This window comes from Mustelus asterias, chromosome 3, assembly GCF_964213995.1.
Source record: "Mustelus asterias chromosome 3, sMusAst1.hap1.1, whole genome shotgun sequence".
In the NCBI taxonomy this organism is placed as follows: domain Eukaryota; kingdom Metazoa; phylum Chordata; class Chondrichthyes; order Carcharhiniformes; family Triakidae; genus Mustelus; species Mustelus asterias.
The window spans coordinates 96,964,385-96,982,781 of NC_135803.1; the positions used below are offsets into that span (position 1 = coordinate 96,964,385).

Genomic DNA, 18,397 nt, shown 5'->3' on the forward strand with positions numbered 1-18,397 from the left:
CCTTGGATTTCCAGCATCTGGAGTACTTTATTTTTGGACCAAATTAATAAATTGTAAAAATGCTGATTTTAAGGAGATGAGAGTGTAACAAGGGAAAATAAACAAATAATTTACTGACAATGAAATAGAGAGCATGGGAAAACTTTAAAGTAGTGATCAAGAACATCCAGGAGAAGATACTGGATTAAAAAGGACAAGCCGGCCAGTAATTATGCGGCCTTACTGAACAAAGAAATACGGTCAAATTGGAACTAAAAAGAATTACAATCCCCCACATTGGGCACAATCTTATGAGAAAAATTCTAAGTGCTGAACAAGCAAGAAAATGAGAGAGAATGGCACCAGTTTTTATGGTGAGGTATGAGTTGCAATTTTACGGCACTTAATGCAAAAAAAGAGGCCAAATGCATTGGGGTTGAGGGGGGGGGGGGGTGAGCTGCCTGGGGTGCCATTACAAAGACCTCCTCCCCAGATTCCCCCTCCAGTGCCAATCTTCCACCCTATCTTCAGAGTCATTCCTCCACCCCTTTTTGGAGGAAGCTGATAACGCTAGCAAAACACGGCTGGGAAGGTTGCTTTTGGTATGAGACAGACGTGTCCTTGCAGAGATCAGTGAAAAGAATCACACTGGGGCGGCATGGTAGCACAGTGGTTAGCACTGCTGCTTCACAGCTCCAAGGACCTGGGTTCGATTCCCGGCTTGGGTCACTGTCTGTGTGGAGTTTGCACATTCTCCTCGTGTCTGCGTGGGTTTCCTCCGGGTGCTCCGGTTTCCTCCCACAGTCCAAAGATGTGCGGGTTAGGTTGATTGGCCAAGCTAAAATTGCCCTTAGTGTCCTGGGATGCGTAGGTTAGAGGGATTAGTGGGTAAATATGTGGGGATGTGGGGGTAGGGCCTGGGTGGGATTGTGGTCGGTGCAGACTCGATGGGCCGAATGGCCTCTTTCTGTGCTGTAGGGATTCTAAGATTCTAAGAATCAGCACAGGTGCCAAGTCACCTTTTTACGGCACTAGCTGCCATACGTACGTTTAAATGTCATTGTGAATGTTAGAGAATGGGTGATGGATGAATTAGGTGGAAAGAAGAGCTAAGTGGTTAGGGTGAGTGAGGTGGGTGAGATAAGTGAATAGGGTGATAGGTGGGTAGGATGGCACGTGGATGAGTCGGTCAGGGTAGTCAGCTCAGGAGGTGTTGTCAGGTAGGGAGCTAGTCTGATTGAGTTGAGAGGTAATCTGGTGGTGAGGAGGGGGTGTGTCAGGTAGTGGGGTTAGTTAGGTTTGCTTGGGGAGGCTAGTCAAGTTGGGTCAGGCAGAGGAATTGAATGGGGAGACAGGGGTGATTGGGAAGTCAGTTGTATGGTTAGGGAGGAGTTAGACTAGGATTTTTCTATCAAACATTTCCTGAGTAACTTTTCAGGTAAGTAATGTGAAAATGTCCAAAGTCTCTGACTCTTAACACAGAATTGGAGACCTTTTCGGAGGGGGTGGGGGGGGGGCAATGAATTAGGGAAATTGATTAGGAAAGTTCAGACTGCCAGCAAGGATTGCTCCAGGTACTTTGTAGTTCACTATTAACATAAATAAATCAGTTCAGGAATCAGACATTTACAAAACTGCAAATTACTCCAAATTGCGGGTGTAAATAATCATAGAATCCCTACAGTGCAGAAAAAGCCATTCGGCTCATCGAGTCTGCACTGACTCTCTGACAGAGTATCTTACCCAGGCCCTCTCCTCCACCCTATTCCTGTAAGCCCACACATTTACCATGGCTAATTCACCTAACCCTACACATCTTGGGACACTAAGGGACAATTTAGATGACCAATCCACTTAACCCGAAAGTCTTTGGATTGTGGGAGGAAATCAGAGCACTCAGAGAAAACCCACGCAGACGCAGGGAGAATGTGCAAACTTCATATAGATGGTCACCCAAGGCCGGAATTGAACTTGGGTCCCTGGAGTCGAGAGGCAGCAGTGCTAATCACTATGCCACCATGCCACCCATAATATAGGGAAGGACCAACAAAATACAGGAAGACATTAATACACTTGTAAAAATGTATGTTTCATTGGTAAATTAACTTCAGTATAGATAAGTGTGAGGTGGTACATTTTGTTCGGAAGAATAGAGGAGGCCACATATTTCTTGGAACGCAAATGTATAAATGCAGTAGACAAACAGAGTGATCTGCAGGTACAGATACACAAATCACTAAACATAATGATGCAGGTTAATAAGGCCATTAGAAACAAACAAAACACTTGGTCCATTGCTAGAGAGAGAGAGAGAAATGAAAAGGAGTAGAGACTTGTTAAATTTGTACAGATTCATGGAATCTCTACAGTGCAGAAGGGGGCCATTTGGCCCAATGTACCTGCATCAACAACAATCCCACGCAGGTCCTATCCCCTTAACCCCATATATTTACCCTCCTAACCCCCTGACACTAGGGGTAATTTAACATGGCCAATCAACCTAACCCACACATTTTTGGGGATGGTATAAAACCTTGGTTTCACCAGATTTGGAGTACTGTGCACATTCTAGTATTACAAAAAAGATTTACTACAATGGTACCAAAATGGTACATTATAACTACCTACTGGAACAATTTTCTCTAGAAAATTGCTTGAGAGGTGACTTTATGTTTGTAATGTTCCACCCCAGGGCCAGCTTCCAGCACAATGTGATAATTTTGAAAACATGAGGGAGAAATGAATAGAATTACATGTTAATAGGACTGCATGAAGAAGGGTGGGATGAGGTTCATGTCGTGCTTAAAAAAATAACATGGACCATTTTGGAAGAATGGCCTGTTTCTGTGCTGTAAATCTTGAATTTCCACCATTCAAATCAGCCAAACTAGTGCAAAAGATTAAGAATTTCAGGTGCAAATTACAACCAGTGTAAATGTAGCTTCTTTAATCGTTTATGCTCATTTGAAAAACATTGTGATGAAAGCCAGCCCTACCTACCAGAGTGGTCATGTCCCTCAATCAAGTTAATCACCATGCCAAATTTCTGCTAATTATTGAACATATAAAATTACTCATCTTTGGGCACAAGGCTTTTTAAAAGCCTTTCTTAATTGACAAGGAAACAAACTTGTATACCTCACTGTGGTTGGTAGGTTCTGTATGTTTTTATACTTTTTTTCAATTATTCGGAATCATTACTTTCAGATTCTGCAGACACACACTGATTAAAAAAGCTTATGTTGTGTGATAAACCAATTTTCAGTAACGTGATTTAAGGATAAAAGAAATAGGAGAGGGCATAGGCCATAACGCCCCTCAGCCTGCTCCACCATCCAATAAGATCATGGCTAAACTTCTATAGCATCTCCAATTTCTCATCCTATTCCACAAACAAAACAATTACCAATCTCAAATATACTCCATCACCTGGCCATCCACAGGTCTCGGAGGTAGTGAATTCCTAAAATTCCCAACACCGTCAGATAGCACCACTGACAATGCAGCACATCCTCAGGAATGTCAGCCAGAGATTATAAACTTGTCTGGAGTGGGTCTTGAACCCTCAACCTTCCAAGTCACAGTAAAGTGTATTACTCCTGTATACTTAAACTCACATTGAGCAATATCCCGAGAGATGGATTGTGAATATCCCTAAAAAAACAAGATTGCAGCTTGCAGAAATATTTAAACAGATGAACATTCCAATGAGCCCATACTGAGTCTAATGCTAGTCATGATGCATCATGGGAGTTGTAGTGCCAGGATGCCGATTAATTCCGAGGATGTGTGTGGGGTTGGACTACAATTCTGGTGATGCTGTGTGGCATGTGAGCGCATGCGTACTGTGCAGGAGGCGGCCAGAGTGGACTGGCGTTCAGAGATGTTGGCGTTTAGCTCGCGACTGGGAGCCCGGCTCCGACTGCAGTTGGAGGCCGGCAGCTGGCTGCACCATCCCCGGCACAGCTACAGTCAGGGCGGCACGGTAATTACTGGGCACCGGGCTACAAACAATACAGCCATGGCGGGGAGAATAGCGAAGACATGGTGTATTCGCAGATTGAGAGGCGATCGGCATTACAATACCTATTATTCAGACTGGGGGACGAGGTATTACAGCACCTGGCATTCGATTGGAGACTGGCCATTACAGCTTCTGGCATTCAGCTGGGGGACTGGGTATTACAGCAGCTGGTATTCAGGGCGGAATGGTGGCACAGTGGTTAGCACTGCTGCCTCACAGTGCCAGGGACCTCGGTTCAATTCCGGGCTCGGGTCACTGTCTGCGTGGAGTTTGCACATTCTCCCCGTGTCTGCATGGGTTTCGTCCAGTCTAAAGATGTGCCAGTTAGGTTGATTGGCCATGCTAAATTGACCCTTAGTGTCAGGGGGATTAGCAGGGTAAATAAGTGGGGTTACGGGGATAGGGCCTGGGTGGGATTATTATTGGTGCAGGCTCGATGGACTCCTGCATTTTAGGGATTCTATGAATCTATTCAGATTGGAGACTGGATATTACAGTATCTGGGTATTTAGATTGGATATTACAGTACCTTAAATACAGACTAGGGACTGGGCATTACAATACCTGGTATTCCAAATAGGAACTGGGTATTACAGTAGCTGGTATTCATACTAGGGACTAAATTTTACAGTAGTTGGTATTCAGACAGGATATTGCATTACCTGGCGGTAGTACCTTACAGTAGTCAGACTGGAGATATAGTATTATAGTATCTGGTATTCAGATTGGGGACTGGCTATTACAGTACCTGGTAGTCAGACTAGGGACAGTCTTACAATAACTGGTATTCCAAATGGTAACTGGGTATTACAGCACCTGGCATTCGGACTGGGTAATAGAATAGCTGGTATTCAGTCCAGAGACTGGATATTACAGTATCTGCTATTCAGATTGGGTACTAGGTATTACAGTACCTGGTAGTCAGACTGGGGATAAGGTATTACAGTACCTGGTATTCAGACTGGATTTTTTTTATTCATTCGTGGGACATGGGCGTCATTGGCTTGTCGGCATTTATTGCTCATCCCTAGTTGCCCTTGAGAAGGTGGTGGTGAGCTGCCTTCTTGAATCGCTGCAGTCCATGTTCTGTGGGTTGACCCACAATGCCGTTAGGGAGGGAATTCCAGGATTTTGACCCAGTGACTGCGAAGCAATTTATTTCCAAGTCAGGATGGTGAGTGGCTTGGAGGTGAACTTGCAGGTGGTGGTGTTCCCATTTATCTGCTGCCCTTGTCCTTCTAGATGGAAGTGGTCGTGGGTTTGGAAGGTGCTGTCTAAGGATCTTTGGTGAATTGCTGCGGTGTATCTTGTAGATAGTACACACTGCTGCTACTGAGCGTTGGTGGTGGAGAGATTGAATGTTTGTAGATGTGGTGCCAGTCAAGCAGGCTGTTTTGTCCTTGATGGTGTCAAGCTTCTTGAGTGTTATTGGAGCTACACCCATTCAGGCAAGTGGGAAGTATTCCATCACACTCCTGATTTGTCCCTTGTAGATGGTGAATAGGTTCTGGGGAGTCAGGAGGTGAGTTGCTCGCTGCAGTATTCCTAGCTTCTGACCTGCTCTTGTAGCCACTATGTTTTATGTGATGAGTCCAATTGAGTTTCTGGTCAATGGTAACCCCAAGGATGTTGACAGTGATGGTTACACCTTTGAATGTTAAGGGACAGTGGTTAGTGTGTCTCATATTGATGATGGTCATTGCCTGGCATTTGTGCGGCGCGAATGTTATTTGCCACTTGTCAGCCCAAGCCTGGATATTGTCCAGATCTTGTTGCATTTGAACATGGACTGCTTCAGTATCTGAGGAGTCGCGGATGGTGCTGAACATTGTGCAATACCATTGCAATACCTGGTATTCAAACTAGGGACTAGGTATTTCAGTAGCTGATATTCAAATTGGGGACTGGGTATTACAGCAGCTGATATTCAGACTGGGGACTGGGTATTACAGTACCTGGTATTCAGACTGAGGACTGGATATTACAATAGCTAGTATTCAGATTGGTGACATGGGTATTGACTGGGTATTACAGAAGCTGGTATTCAGATTGGGGACTAGGTATTCTCGTACCTGGTATTCAGACTGGGTGTTACAGTACATGATATTCAGATTTGGGGCAAGGTGTTACAGTACCTGGTATTCAGACTGGGGATAGGCTATTACTGTATTTGGTGATGGATATTCAGATTATGGGGAGGGTATTGTGATAGCTGTATTCCAAACCTAATGGGGTAGTATTTTGTTACCTGTTTAGGGATAGTACCAGAATTGTATTTGGAGGGTTAGCATATTGCTTTGTCCTGAATATTTACAGACATGGAAATGTTGACCACAGCCTTATCAGTTTGGTTTGCTGAGATATTCTGGCCTTTGAACTAATCATTCAAATCACTCCATCAACTTTTTCTAGTAACTTGGTTAAGGCGGTGATTTGCTGAGCTGTATGTAATCGCTAATCCCAACTTCAATCCCTGTATGAAGGTTCCTGATTGTAGACAAGGCTGCTGATAGGAACAGTAATAATTTCTTTAGTGTTTTTAGCTGCCCAGTGATTTGTGCTGGAAAAGATGCTTGAATGTATTCTGTGAAAACAGATTTTGATTTTTACTCTGATATTCCCTTCCCGATGAAGAATAGTTATTAGGCATGTGATGAAAGGCTAATTGCCCATGTGGACCTGTACTCTGGCATAGGAGGAGGGAAAATATGCCCCTCAGTATATCTCTTCTAACAATACTGAGTGACAGCAATATTCCAAGATAAATGCTAATCAATTGAACTTTGCTCTTCTAATTTATGGCTTCTAAATCTATTCATTATTGCCAAGCATTGTAAAATGCTAGGTTTGCATTCCTCATGGTATAAAATAGTCGAGCTCAAATCTTCCAATCCAGGGTGGTTTCATATCTATTGCTAACTCTCAGCAAAATATAATACTGGGTGTGTAAAATTCCCACAGCCGTTGTTGCTGGTGACTTTGGGTCAGCTTTGGAGACATTTTATAATACCTTATACTTTTCCCAAGTTTTTATTCACATGTCCTAATACCTCTTTATGTGACTTTATTTGCCTTATTATGCTTAAAGCCGGTTGAGAGATTTTACAAGTTAAATCTGATTTTAAAAATGCAAGTTCTTGCATACTTATACTTGGGTCATAAAACGACAGGCTAGCTTAAATCCACCTACACTTCAGAGCATGTTCATTATATGTTGTAATAACCATTCTAAAAGAAGATATCATCTAACTGACTACGAGGGAGATTTGTTAGTAATTCCAGTCCAACCTGATTGCTAGGGAAAATGCTGACCCATGCAGTGTTACTGTATAAAGTAGGAAAGTTTTGTTACAACTGCATAGGGCGTTGGACAGACCACACCCAGGGTACTGCATCCAGCTTTGGGTCACCATTTTAGGAAAGATACACTTGCATTGGAGGCAGTTCAGAGAAGGTTCAGTAGATTGATTCCTTGGCTGAGGGGTTTATTTTATGAGGAAAGCCTCGGCCTCTTTGCTGTTCAGAAAAATGAGAATTGGTCTTATTGAAACATACAAGTCTCTGAAGAAACTTGACAGGATAGATGCTAAAAGGATGTTTCCTCTTGCTGCAGAATCTAGAATTAGGGAACACAGTTTCCAAATAAGGACTCCCCCATTTAAGATGGAGATGAGGGGGAACTTCTCTCAGGGTTGTGAGTGTTTGGAATTCTCTTCCCCATTAAGCAGTGAAGGTTATATGTTCAAGTAGAATATATTCAGGGCTGAATTAGATTTTGGATCTACAAGGAAGTCGAGGGTTCTGGGAAGCAGGTGGGAAAATGGAGTTGAGGCTACCATCAGATCAGCCATGACCCTATTGAATGCTGGAGCCAGCAAGAAGGGACAAATGGCTTAATCCTGCCTTATGTTGAGAAGAGTTGTTGGCATAGTTGTTATGCTACTGGACTGGTAATTCAAAGAGACAGGTTAATGCTCTGGGGACATAGGGTCAAAAAGCAACCATGGCAGATGGTGGAATTTAAATTTAATAAAATCTGGAATTGAAAGTTAGTCTCAGTAATGGTCACCATGAAACTATCATTGATTCACTAATGTTCTTTGAGGGAAGGAAATCTGCCATCCTCAACTGGTCTGGCCTGTGTCTCCAGGCCCACAGCAATGTGATTGACTTATAACTGCCCTCTGAAATGGTCTAGCAATCCACTCAGTTCAAGGGTAATTAAGGATTGGCAAAATTTGCTGGCCTTGCCAATGACACTTGCATCCCATCAAATAATTTTTTAAAATGTTCTTAATCATAGAGTTGTACACCATAGAACAAGGAAATTGGACCCATTGAGGCTATTTTTCCAAAAATCCCCGCAGTGCAGAAAGAGACTATCCAGCCCATTGAGTCTGCACCAACTCTGCAAAAGAGCATCCCACCCAAGCCCTCCCTTCCGCCCTATCCTTGTATCCCCGCACATTTACCATGGCTAATTCACATAACCTACACATCTTGGGACATTAAGGGACAATCTAGCATGGCCGATCAACTTAACCTGCACATCTTTGAACCGTGGGAGGAAATTGGAGCCCCCGGAGAAAACCCACGCAGACACGGGGAGAACACGCGAACTCCACACAAACAGTCACCCAAGGTCGGAATCAAACCAGGGTTCCTGGCACTGTGAGGCAGCAGTGCTAACCACTGTGCTACCGTGTTGCTATTTTGGCTCTTAGAAATAACTATCAAATCAGTCCCACTCTGTTGTTCTTAGTCCTGCAAATTATTCTGTGTATTAGCCAGTACCATTTGGAAAGTTCCTACTGAATTTGTTCCCAGCAACTTTTCAGGCAGAGAGTTCCTGATCCCCATTACTCACTTCTGCCACTGGAAACTGTTTCTCCTTATTTGCTCAAGAAAAATTGTTTCATGTCAGTCACTCAGTAGAAATCAAGCAAGAAGACCTGTGAGACTCAGTACATTGCACTCCAGGCTTGCCTCCATTATTGATAAATAAGATCTGTTGATTGATTTGATCACCTCTGGAGGCCGAAGAGCAATTTTCCACAAAACCTTACCCATATCAGCCTTGGAATTTTCTCTGATCTTTTACATCCACTTGAGAGGAAAAATCAGGCCTTGGTTAAACACCTCAGCTGAAAGTTGACACCTCTGCTTCTGGCTATGCAGATAACCTACACATGGTCTCCCTGTGAATTCTATTTCATCGAGGGCATCTACTTATGAAGCTTGAATCAAATGGAAACTGGATGCACTAAGTATTTTCTTTTAATGATGTCTCTGTCAAGCTCTTTGGATGTTTTTCTACATTAAAGATGTTGCATAAATATGAGTGGTGTTGGTGACCTGATTGGATATATACATGATGGTCCCAGTTATCCTCTACGGTTATCGAAGCAGGACACTTGGGTGAGGTCCCTGCAAAATTACACAACCTTTTCTTCCTGCTGCCTTCCACCACCACTAACCTTAACCTCACCTGCAATCAACTAACAGTACAAATCAGGGATCAAACCTGGGCCTTGGCTGGAATCACTGCAATCCAATCAGGGACAAATCTTGTTTGGGTTTACTCTTGGTGTAATAGCGTGACACCCCTCAGGCAACGTCAAGACACTTTAGGCTTCGCGGAGAACAAAAAGGTATCTATTGATAAAGAGAAATCAGGTACAGGAGAATGCAGCCTATGGCTGCCTGGTGCAAAGGTCCAACCTACACATGTTGATTACAAGAGAGGACTCTACCCTCTGGGGTGATCACTCACTCTCAGTTCCCATTGGTCCCTCAAGCCAGGTGACCCTCTTCTGCTGTGCCATCTTAAAGAGACAGACCCCACAATTACTACATTTGGAAAGTGCTGTTTTCTGGGTTGTTTTCCTTGCAGTTCATTATGGTGTTGAGGCAAAAGTGAAATTGGTAGCTAAAATTGTCACCTGACTGCCGGTATTTAAATACTGCCGAAAGATCTTGGTTACTGCTCCTTTTTTTTGTAGTTACCAGAGGAACAGGGAACATTGTATTCACGTACATGCACATAAATTAAAGTCATGGGGTCATGACTTCGCTTCTGACTGCTCTCTCTTTTCCACATCCTCCATGGGCTTCCATTTTGTCAAATGCCTCCATATATTCAATATCTACTGCACTACCTTGATCAAATTTCTCATCAAAGAATTCAATCAAGTTGGTCCTTAACACATACTTCAATTAACCCATATCTTTGCAATGAAAGTTTAATTTTTCTTCTGCGAATGGTTTCCAATAACTGCCCCACCAGGCATAAAAACAAAATGTTGGAAATACTCAACAGATCAGGCACCATGTGTGGAGAGAGAAATAAAGTTAACGTTTCAGGTCGATGACCTTTGACAAGTGTTATGCATTTATCCAATGCTTACACTTTGGGGGAGTTAGTTGAGGAGAGGGGGGCTGGCTTCATGATCTGGGTTAAAGAGGATGTTAAGTGAGTAGGGACAAGATTATTATCTATTTTTATCTTATTTTCCTCCCCTATCTCCCAGCTATATAAAAGGGACTGATGCATTCCTCTTGTGTGGTAGGTAAGGAGGAGAGAGGAAAAGCCCTCCAGCTGTTTCGTGTTAGAAGGGCTGTGCCACGTATTTGGAGTCAATTTTTGAAATAAGCGCATCCTCAGATTCAGCCCTAACAATGACAAGATATCCTTGAGTAGTTTGGCCATGCTAAATTGTCCGTAAGTGTCTCAAGATATGTAGGTTAGGGGATTTAGAGTGGTAAGTGCTTGGGGTTACAGGGTGGGGTGCGAGGTGGACCTGGGCAAGATGCTCTTTTGGCAAGTCAGTGCAGACTTGATGGGCTGAAAGGCCTCCTTCTGCACTGTACGGATTCTGAGTGTCCATGTGTGAACCTACTTTTTTTTTTGTTCAGGAAGCTCTCAAGAAGACAGTACTATATGAATTCCATCAGAGTAAAGGAGCACGGATGGTGGAATTTGCAGGATGGAGTATGCCTGTTCAGTACAAGGACAGTCACATCAGCTCACACCTACACACCCGCCAGCACTGCTCATTATTTGATGTCTCCCACATGCTACAGGTAAGACCAGAATCTGGACATTGCACTTCAAGGAGCGGCCCCCATTTCATTGTAGCAACGACAAGGAAGGTTTGTTGTAATGTGAGTTTTACCAATGATGCCAAGCTGTGTGGATACATGACAAATATAAGGCAGTAAAATGTTTTGGATCCATTGAGGAATGAGCTACAGAATAGCAGATTAGTTTTAGCATGGGCAGATAGAAGGCGGCCAGTCCATGGCTTCACTTTTGATACAATCACATAAAATGTGTGACTTTAGAAATAACCATTTCTATATTGTGACAGAGACACAAACCTGATTGAAGGGATTCAACCATGGAGTTGGGGGAAAGATCAGAATGGATTTTTGATGAAACAACACATTCAAAGACGTTGGAGAGGAAAGAGAAGTTGGAAACAGGTTGGCTGTTTGCAAGGGTAGTAGGTCAAGGTTTGTTTTTTTAGGATGAGAGGGATAATGATTGCAGAATTAAAGGAGATGGTCAAATACCAGAAGAGAGAACCATTTCAATATTGGTTAACATAGGTACCAGGCAGGGTAGTTAGGTATTCAAAAGTTTAATGGGAGTAGAATGTTAATTGTATATAATTATTTTTATTATATGCTGGTGGGAGTAGAATGTTAATTGTATATAATTATTTTTATTATATGCTGCTGGGGGCCATTAAATTGGGATTTCATTTGTGCACATATAAAGAGACTCACTAAAACTGGGTTGTAGTTGAGTTAGGAGATGCATGCTTGTAATGTTTTGCTCTGTAAATATATGTTCCATTGGCTGTAGTTCTATCCTTCACCAACTTGCTCATGGATACAATGAGCTCAGAGAGGGCATGAGGGGAGAGTTAGAGAAATTCGAGAAAGGGCTAGATGAGATTTTGAGGAAATTTGACTAGGTGCCTAGTGGAAGGGAGGCAGCTGATTGAATTAATTTGATCTTGGTGATAAAGTAGTCGATGAGCTCCTCACTTATTGTTGGAAGTAAGGATGCAGAGAGGGTGAAGAAGACTATTTGCAGCAGAGAAAATAAGTCAGTGGTTACCTTTGCATTCCAGGATGATCCTGGAATAGTGAGCAGTTTTCACAGACAAGATCCAACAGGAGTTTACGTGGTCCAGCCAGATCTCATGATGGATGGTGATGCTGTGGCTAGCAAAGTGTCAAGAGCTAGTTGGTTGGGATTTTTTGAAAGTGCAATTTTAAGTGAATAGTTTTCTTCCCAGAATTGAATAGAAAAGAAGATAGGGCTGGGATGTGGGCAAGTTGTGATTCAAGGAAATGAAATAGAAATGGCATTATCTGTGATTGATGTGATCTGGACAGGCAAGGTCAAGGGAGTGCCCATGAATATGGAAGGAGAAATGTAGGGCAGGGAAGAGTGCAGTGAACTCAGAGAAATGAGAACAAGATGAATTGAGATGGAGGTTGAAATCACTGAAGATGAAGAAGTTGATTGGTATAGAAACTGAGGGAGGAAAGCAGTGAAGATATCTTAGTTAAAAAAATCATTGCACTTGGGGCGACAACGGAGAATAAGAGGTGAGAGTGTGTGGAACAAGGTGAGATGCCTGAGGAGGAGAGGGCCAGGCCCAGGTGTGAACTGGTGATAAGCGCCACACCACAACAATCTTGGCAGAGCAGGTAATGGAAGATGTAGCCAGGCAGCGTGGCTTCATTAAGGAAAAAAGTGTCATCACCTTTCACCCAAGTTTCTGCTAAATCCGTGATGTTGATTAATTTTCCTGCAATAAGTTCAGGGATGGTAAGGTCCTTGTTCACAAGTGAACAGACATTCTGAAGGAAGATAAATAAAGGGGTGATGAGAGCAGAGTCCGTCTGTAAAAATGTAAGCATATAAAAATGACAAACGTGGAGCAGGAAGGGAATCTAATTAGTTAATGAGGATTCATTAATGTTTCCCAATCAGTAAAACAGCAGGCAATCGAATTATGCAGGTACCAGGGTCTGTTTTGGGGCTACTTAACTCTGAAGTGGTTAGAAATTCTGTTACCCATGTACAGATCACCAGGTGGGCTGTATTTGGAACACGATGTAACTTGAGCATTCTACCTGGAATAGAGGCATGTCAGGCAAGGGTAATTAAGAGGTTGGACTTCAACTAAGGAGAGGCTCAAAGCTGAACACATTTTGTTGGAGAACTGAAGATTGAGAAGGGACATGATGAAATTTTGAGAGAAAGAGATAATGCATAACTCAACAGCATATTTTTTTAGTCCAAAACTTGGGAGTATTGTGAACTGTGAGGAAAATGGTGTAGAACTTCAAATGATCAAAATAAGCTTAGTGGAATGGACAGGCAAATGACAGATCAAATTGAATGCAGAAAAATGCGAAGTGATTCATTTTGGTAGGAAGAAGATGGCGAGACAACATAAAACAAAGGGTACAAATCTAAAGTGGGTGCAGGACAGAGGGACCTGGTGTGTATGTGCACCAATCATCCAATGTGGCAGGACAGTTTTAATAAGGCATACAGTATTCTAGTCTTTATTAATAGGAACATAGAGTGCAAAAACAAGGAAATTATGTTAAACATGTCTTGAATTCTGATTTGTCTCAACAGGAGTACTGTGTCCAGTTCTGTGCACCACACTTTAGGTAGGATTTGAAGAAATTGGAGAGAGTGCATAGAAAATCCACAAGAATGGTTCCAGAGATGAGGAACTTCAGTTACGTAGATAGATTGGAGAAGTTGGTACTGTTCTTGGAGAAGATAAGGTTTAGAGGAGACTGGATAGAGGTGTTCAAAATCATCAGGGGTCTGTACTGAGTAGATAGGGAGAAACTGTTCCCATTGTTGGAAGGATCAAGAACAAGAGGGCACAGATTTACAGTAATTGGTAAAAGAAGTAATGATGGCAGGAAAAACATTTTCGCACAGCAAATGGTTAGGGTCTGGATGTGTTGCCGATAGTGTGGTGGAGGCAGATTCAGTTGAGGCTTTCAAGAAGCAATTGGATTATTATCTAAAAAGGAAGAATGCGCAGGGCTATAGGGAGAAGGTGGGAGACTGGCACTGGGTGAATCACTCCTTTGGACAGCCACATGTTTGCAACTGACAAAAAGGCCTCTTGTGCTGTAATGTATGATTCTGTGATTTTCAAGTTTGCTGGTGACACCACCGTTGTGGGTTGGATCTCAAACAATGACGAGACACACTACAGGAGAGAGATAGAGAATCTGATGAACTGGTGTGACAACAATAATCTCTCCCTCAATGTCAACAAAACGAAGGAGATAGTCGTCGACTTCAGGAAGCATAGTGGAGGGCATGCCCCACATACATCAATGGGGACAAAGTAGAAATGGTCGAGAGCTTCATGTTCTTAGGTGTCCAGATCACCAGCAACCTGTCCTGGTTCCCCCATGCCAACTCTATAGTTAAGAAAGCCCACCAATGCCTCTACTTTCTCAGGAGACTAAAGAAATTTGGCATGTCCACTACATCTGTCACTAACCTCTACAGATGCACCATAGAAAGCATTCTTTGCCGGTTGTACCACAGCTTGGTATGGCTCCTGCTCTGTCCAATACTGCAAGAAACTACAAAGGGTCATGAACAAAGCCCAGTCCATCACTCAAACCAGTTCCCATCCATTGAAACTGTCTACAGTTCCTACTGCCTCGGAAAAGAAGCCAGTTTAATCAAGGACCCCTGCCCATGGACGTACTCTCTTCCACCTTCTTCCGTCGGGAAAAGGATACAAGAGTCTGAAATCACATAGCAACCGACTCAAGAACAGTTTGTTCCCTGATGCCATCAGACTTTTGAATGGGCCTACCTCACGTTAAGTTGATCTTTCTCTTAACCCTAGCTATGACTGTTAACACTACATTCTGCACTCTCTCCTTTCCTTCCTTATGTACAGTATGCTTTGTCTATATAGCACGCAAGAAACAATACTTTTCATTGTATACTAATACATGTGACAATAATAAATCAAATCAAATGTGAAATAAACTCAAGTGAGACTTGGGAATTAAGCACTTTTCCCTCGAGTAGTAATTATGAAACAAACAATCAACAACTTGCATTCATGCAGCACCTTTTAATGTGGTAAGGTGTCCCAACGTGCTTCACAAGAGCATTATCAAACAAAATTTGACTCAAGCATTTGAGGTTTTGTTGATTAAGTACATGAATTAGGGTTATAGAGGCAAGTTTGGACTGAGATAGCAAAACTTTGAATAAGAGTTTATGGGGGTAGGGTCAGACTAAGATAACACAGTGACATTTACTTTTATTTAAATGTCACCTTTAACAAAATACTCCCAGAGCATTATAAAGTAAAATTTGGCAATGAATCATAAAAAGAGCTATTGGGGCAGACGGCCAAAATCCTGGACAAAAGGGAGCAGAGTGTCCAGGAAGGGAATCCCAGAACTAGGACTTAGCCAGCCAAAGAAATGGCTGCCAATTGTTGGACAATTTAAATCAGAGATGGTCAGGAAGCCACAGTTGTCTGACCATCAATATCTTTTGGAGGGTCGAGAGCTGGCGAAATTTATAGAGATAGGGACCAAGTACTAAGTTAGTTCAAACCTGCCTTTATAATTCCAATTTACAGGGGTAGATTTAGATTGAAGTGACAAAGTATTCCATCGAACCAAAATGTGTGACACTTGGATAGAATACTTGTCTAGAGGGTTGCAGACCAGGGTCAAACAATGGAGATCTGAGATTGGTCTGGAGTTTTGCATGAGGTCAAACCAGCATCCTCATATACATATTTAAAATAAAGTTCACTCCAAAGTATGTTTCATGTAGTGGTCTTTAAAATCTCAGTTTGTTCCTCAGGAAGGAGCAGGAGATACAGGTGGACAGAGGCTCTAGCATGAAGGAGGAACTGAAGGAAATCTTTATTAGTCAGGAAATTGTATTGAAGAAATTGCTGGGATTAAAACCCAATAAGTCTCCAAGGCCTGATGTTCTGCATCCCAGAATACTCAAGAAAGTGGTCCAAGGAATGGTGGATGAATTGGTGATCATTTTCCAGCATTCTAGTGGATTGGAGGGTAGCTAATGTAACCCCACTTTTTAAAAAGAGAGGGAGAGAGAAAACGGGGAATTATAGACCGGTTAGCCTGACATTGGTGGTGGGGAAAATGCTGGAGTCAATTATTAAAGATGTAATAACTGAGCATTTGGAAAGCAGTGACAAAGATGTGCGGGTTAGGTTGATTGGCCAGGTTAAAAATTGCCCCTTAGAGTCCTGAGATGCGTAGGTTAGTGGGATTAGTGGGTAAATATGTGGGGGTAGGGCCTGGGTGGGATTGTGGTCGGTGCAGACTCGATGGGCCGAATGGCCTCCTTCTGCACTGTAGGGTTTCTATGATTCTATGACAGGATCAGTCCAAGTCAGCATGGATTCACTAAAGGGAAATCATGCTTGACAAATCTTCTGGAATTTTTTGAGGATGTGACCAGTTGTGTATCTGGACTTCCAAAAGACTTTTGACAAGGTCCCACACGAGATTAGTGAGCAAATTTAAAGCTTATGGTATGGAGGTAATGTATTGACGTGGATAGAGAACTGGTTAGCAGAGAGTGGGAATAAACTGATCCTCTACAGAGTAGCAGGCGGTGACTAGTGGGATACCGCAGGGTTCAGTGCTGGGACCTCAGCTATTCACAATATCTATTAATGATTTGGATGAAGGAATTGAATGCAATATCTCCAAATTTGCAGCTAACACGAAACCGGGTGGCAGTGTGTGCTGTGAGGAGGATGCTAAGAGGCTGCAGAGTGACTTGGAAAGGCTGGCTGAGTGGGCAAATACTTGGCAAATGTAATATACGTGGATGAATATGAGGTTATTTGGTGGCAAAAACAGGAAGAAAGATTATTATCTGATTGGTGGCAGTTTAGGAAAAGTGGAAGCGCAACGTGACCTGTAGAGATAAACCAGGGAACTACAGACCAGTGAATCTCACGTCAGTGGAAGGGAAACTATTAGAGAAACTTCTAAAGGAGAGCATCTATCTATGGGTGGCAGAGTGGTTAGTACTGCTACCTCACAGTGCCAGGGACCCAGGTTCAATTCTGGCCTCGGGTCACTGTCTGTGTAGAGGTTGCACTTTCTCCCCGTATCTGCGTGTGTTTCCTCCCACAGTCCAAAGATGTGCGGGTTAGGTTGATTGGCCATGCTAAATTGACCCTAGTGTCAGGGGGATTAGCAGGGTAAATGAGGGTTATGGGAATGAATAGGGTCTGGGATGGCATTGTGGTCGGTACAGATTCAATGGGCCGAATGGCCTCCTTCTGTACTGTAGGGATTCTATGGATTCTATCTCCACTTGATGAGGCAAAGCTTGATCAGGGATAGTCAGCATAGTTTCGTCAGACAGAGGTCATTCAATTTTTGATTCAATTTGATTCAATTTTTTCAGGAGGTGACCAGGTGTGTAGACAAGGATAGTGCAGTTGATGTAGTTTATATGGATTTCAGCAAAGCTTTTGACAAGGTTCCACATGGGAGACTTATAAAGAAGGTAAATTCACATGGGATATAGAGTAATTTGATTATGTGGGTTCAAAATTGGCTCAGTTGTAGGAGACATAGGGTGATGACAGAAGGCACGAGGGGACATAGGTTCAAGGTGAGGGCCAGGAAGTTTAGAACATAGAACATTACAGCGCAGCACAGGCCCTTCGGCCCTCGATGTTGCGCCGACCTGTGAAACCAATCTAAAGCCAATCTAACCTACACTATTCCAATATCATCCATATGTTTATCCAATGACCATTTAAATGCCCTTAATGTTGGCGAGTCCACTACTGCTGCAGACAGGGCATTCCACGCTCTTACTACTCTCTGAGTAAAGAACCTACCTCTGACATCTGTCCTATATCTATCACCCCTTAATTTAAAGCTATGTCCCCTCATGCTAGCCATCACCATCTGAGGAAAAAGGCTCTCATTATCCACCCTATCTAATCCTCTGATCATCTTGTATGCCTCTATTAAGTCACCTCTTACCCTTTTCTCTAACGAAAACAGCCTCGAGTCCCTCAGCCTTTCCTCATAAGACCTTCCCACCATACCAGGCAACATCCTGGTAAAATCTCCTCTGCACCCTTTCCAATGCTTCCACATCCTTCCTATAATGCGGCGACCAGAACTGTACGCAATACTACCAGAAGGACGTGGAGGCTTTGGAGAGAGTACAGAGGAGGTTTACCAGGATGTTGCCTGGTATGGAGGGGCTTGGTTATGAGGAGAGATTGGGGAAACTGGGGTTGTTCTCCTTGGAAAGACGGAGGATGAGGGGAGACTTAATAGAGG

General features: G+C 43.0%; 1 protein-coding gene across 1 annotated transcript in view; it reads left to right on the forward strand.

The window, feature by feature from the left end:
* The first annotated feature begins 3,831 nt into the window (after window positions 1-3,831).
* Window positions 3,832-18,397, forward strand: part of amt (aminomethyltransferase) — a 41,420-nt gene continuing 26,854 nt past the window's right edge. The window contains exons 1-2 of the mRNA XM_078209381.1: window positions 3,832-3,964; window positions 10,919-11,086. Coding sequence (XP_078065507.1) covers window positions 3,863-3,964; window positions 10,919-11,086 — 270 coding nt within the window. The 5' untranslated portion in view covers window positions 3,832-3,862. The remainder of the gene's footprint in view (window positions 3,965-10,918; window positions 11,087-18,397) is intronic.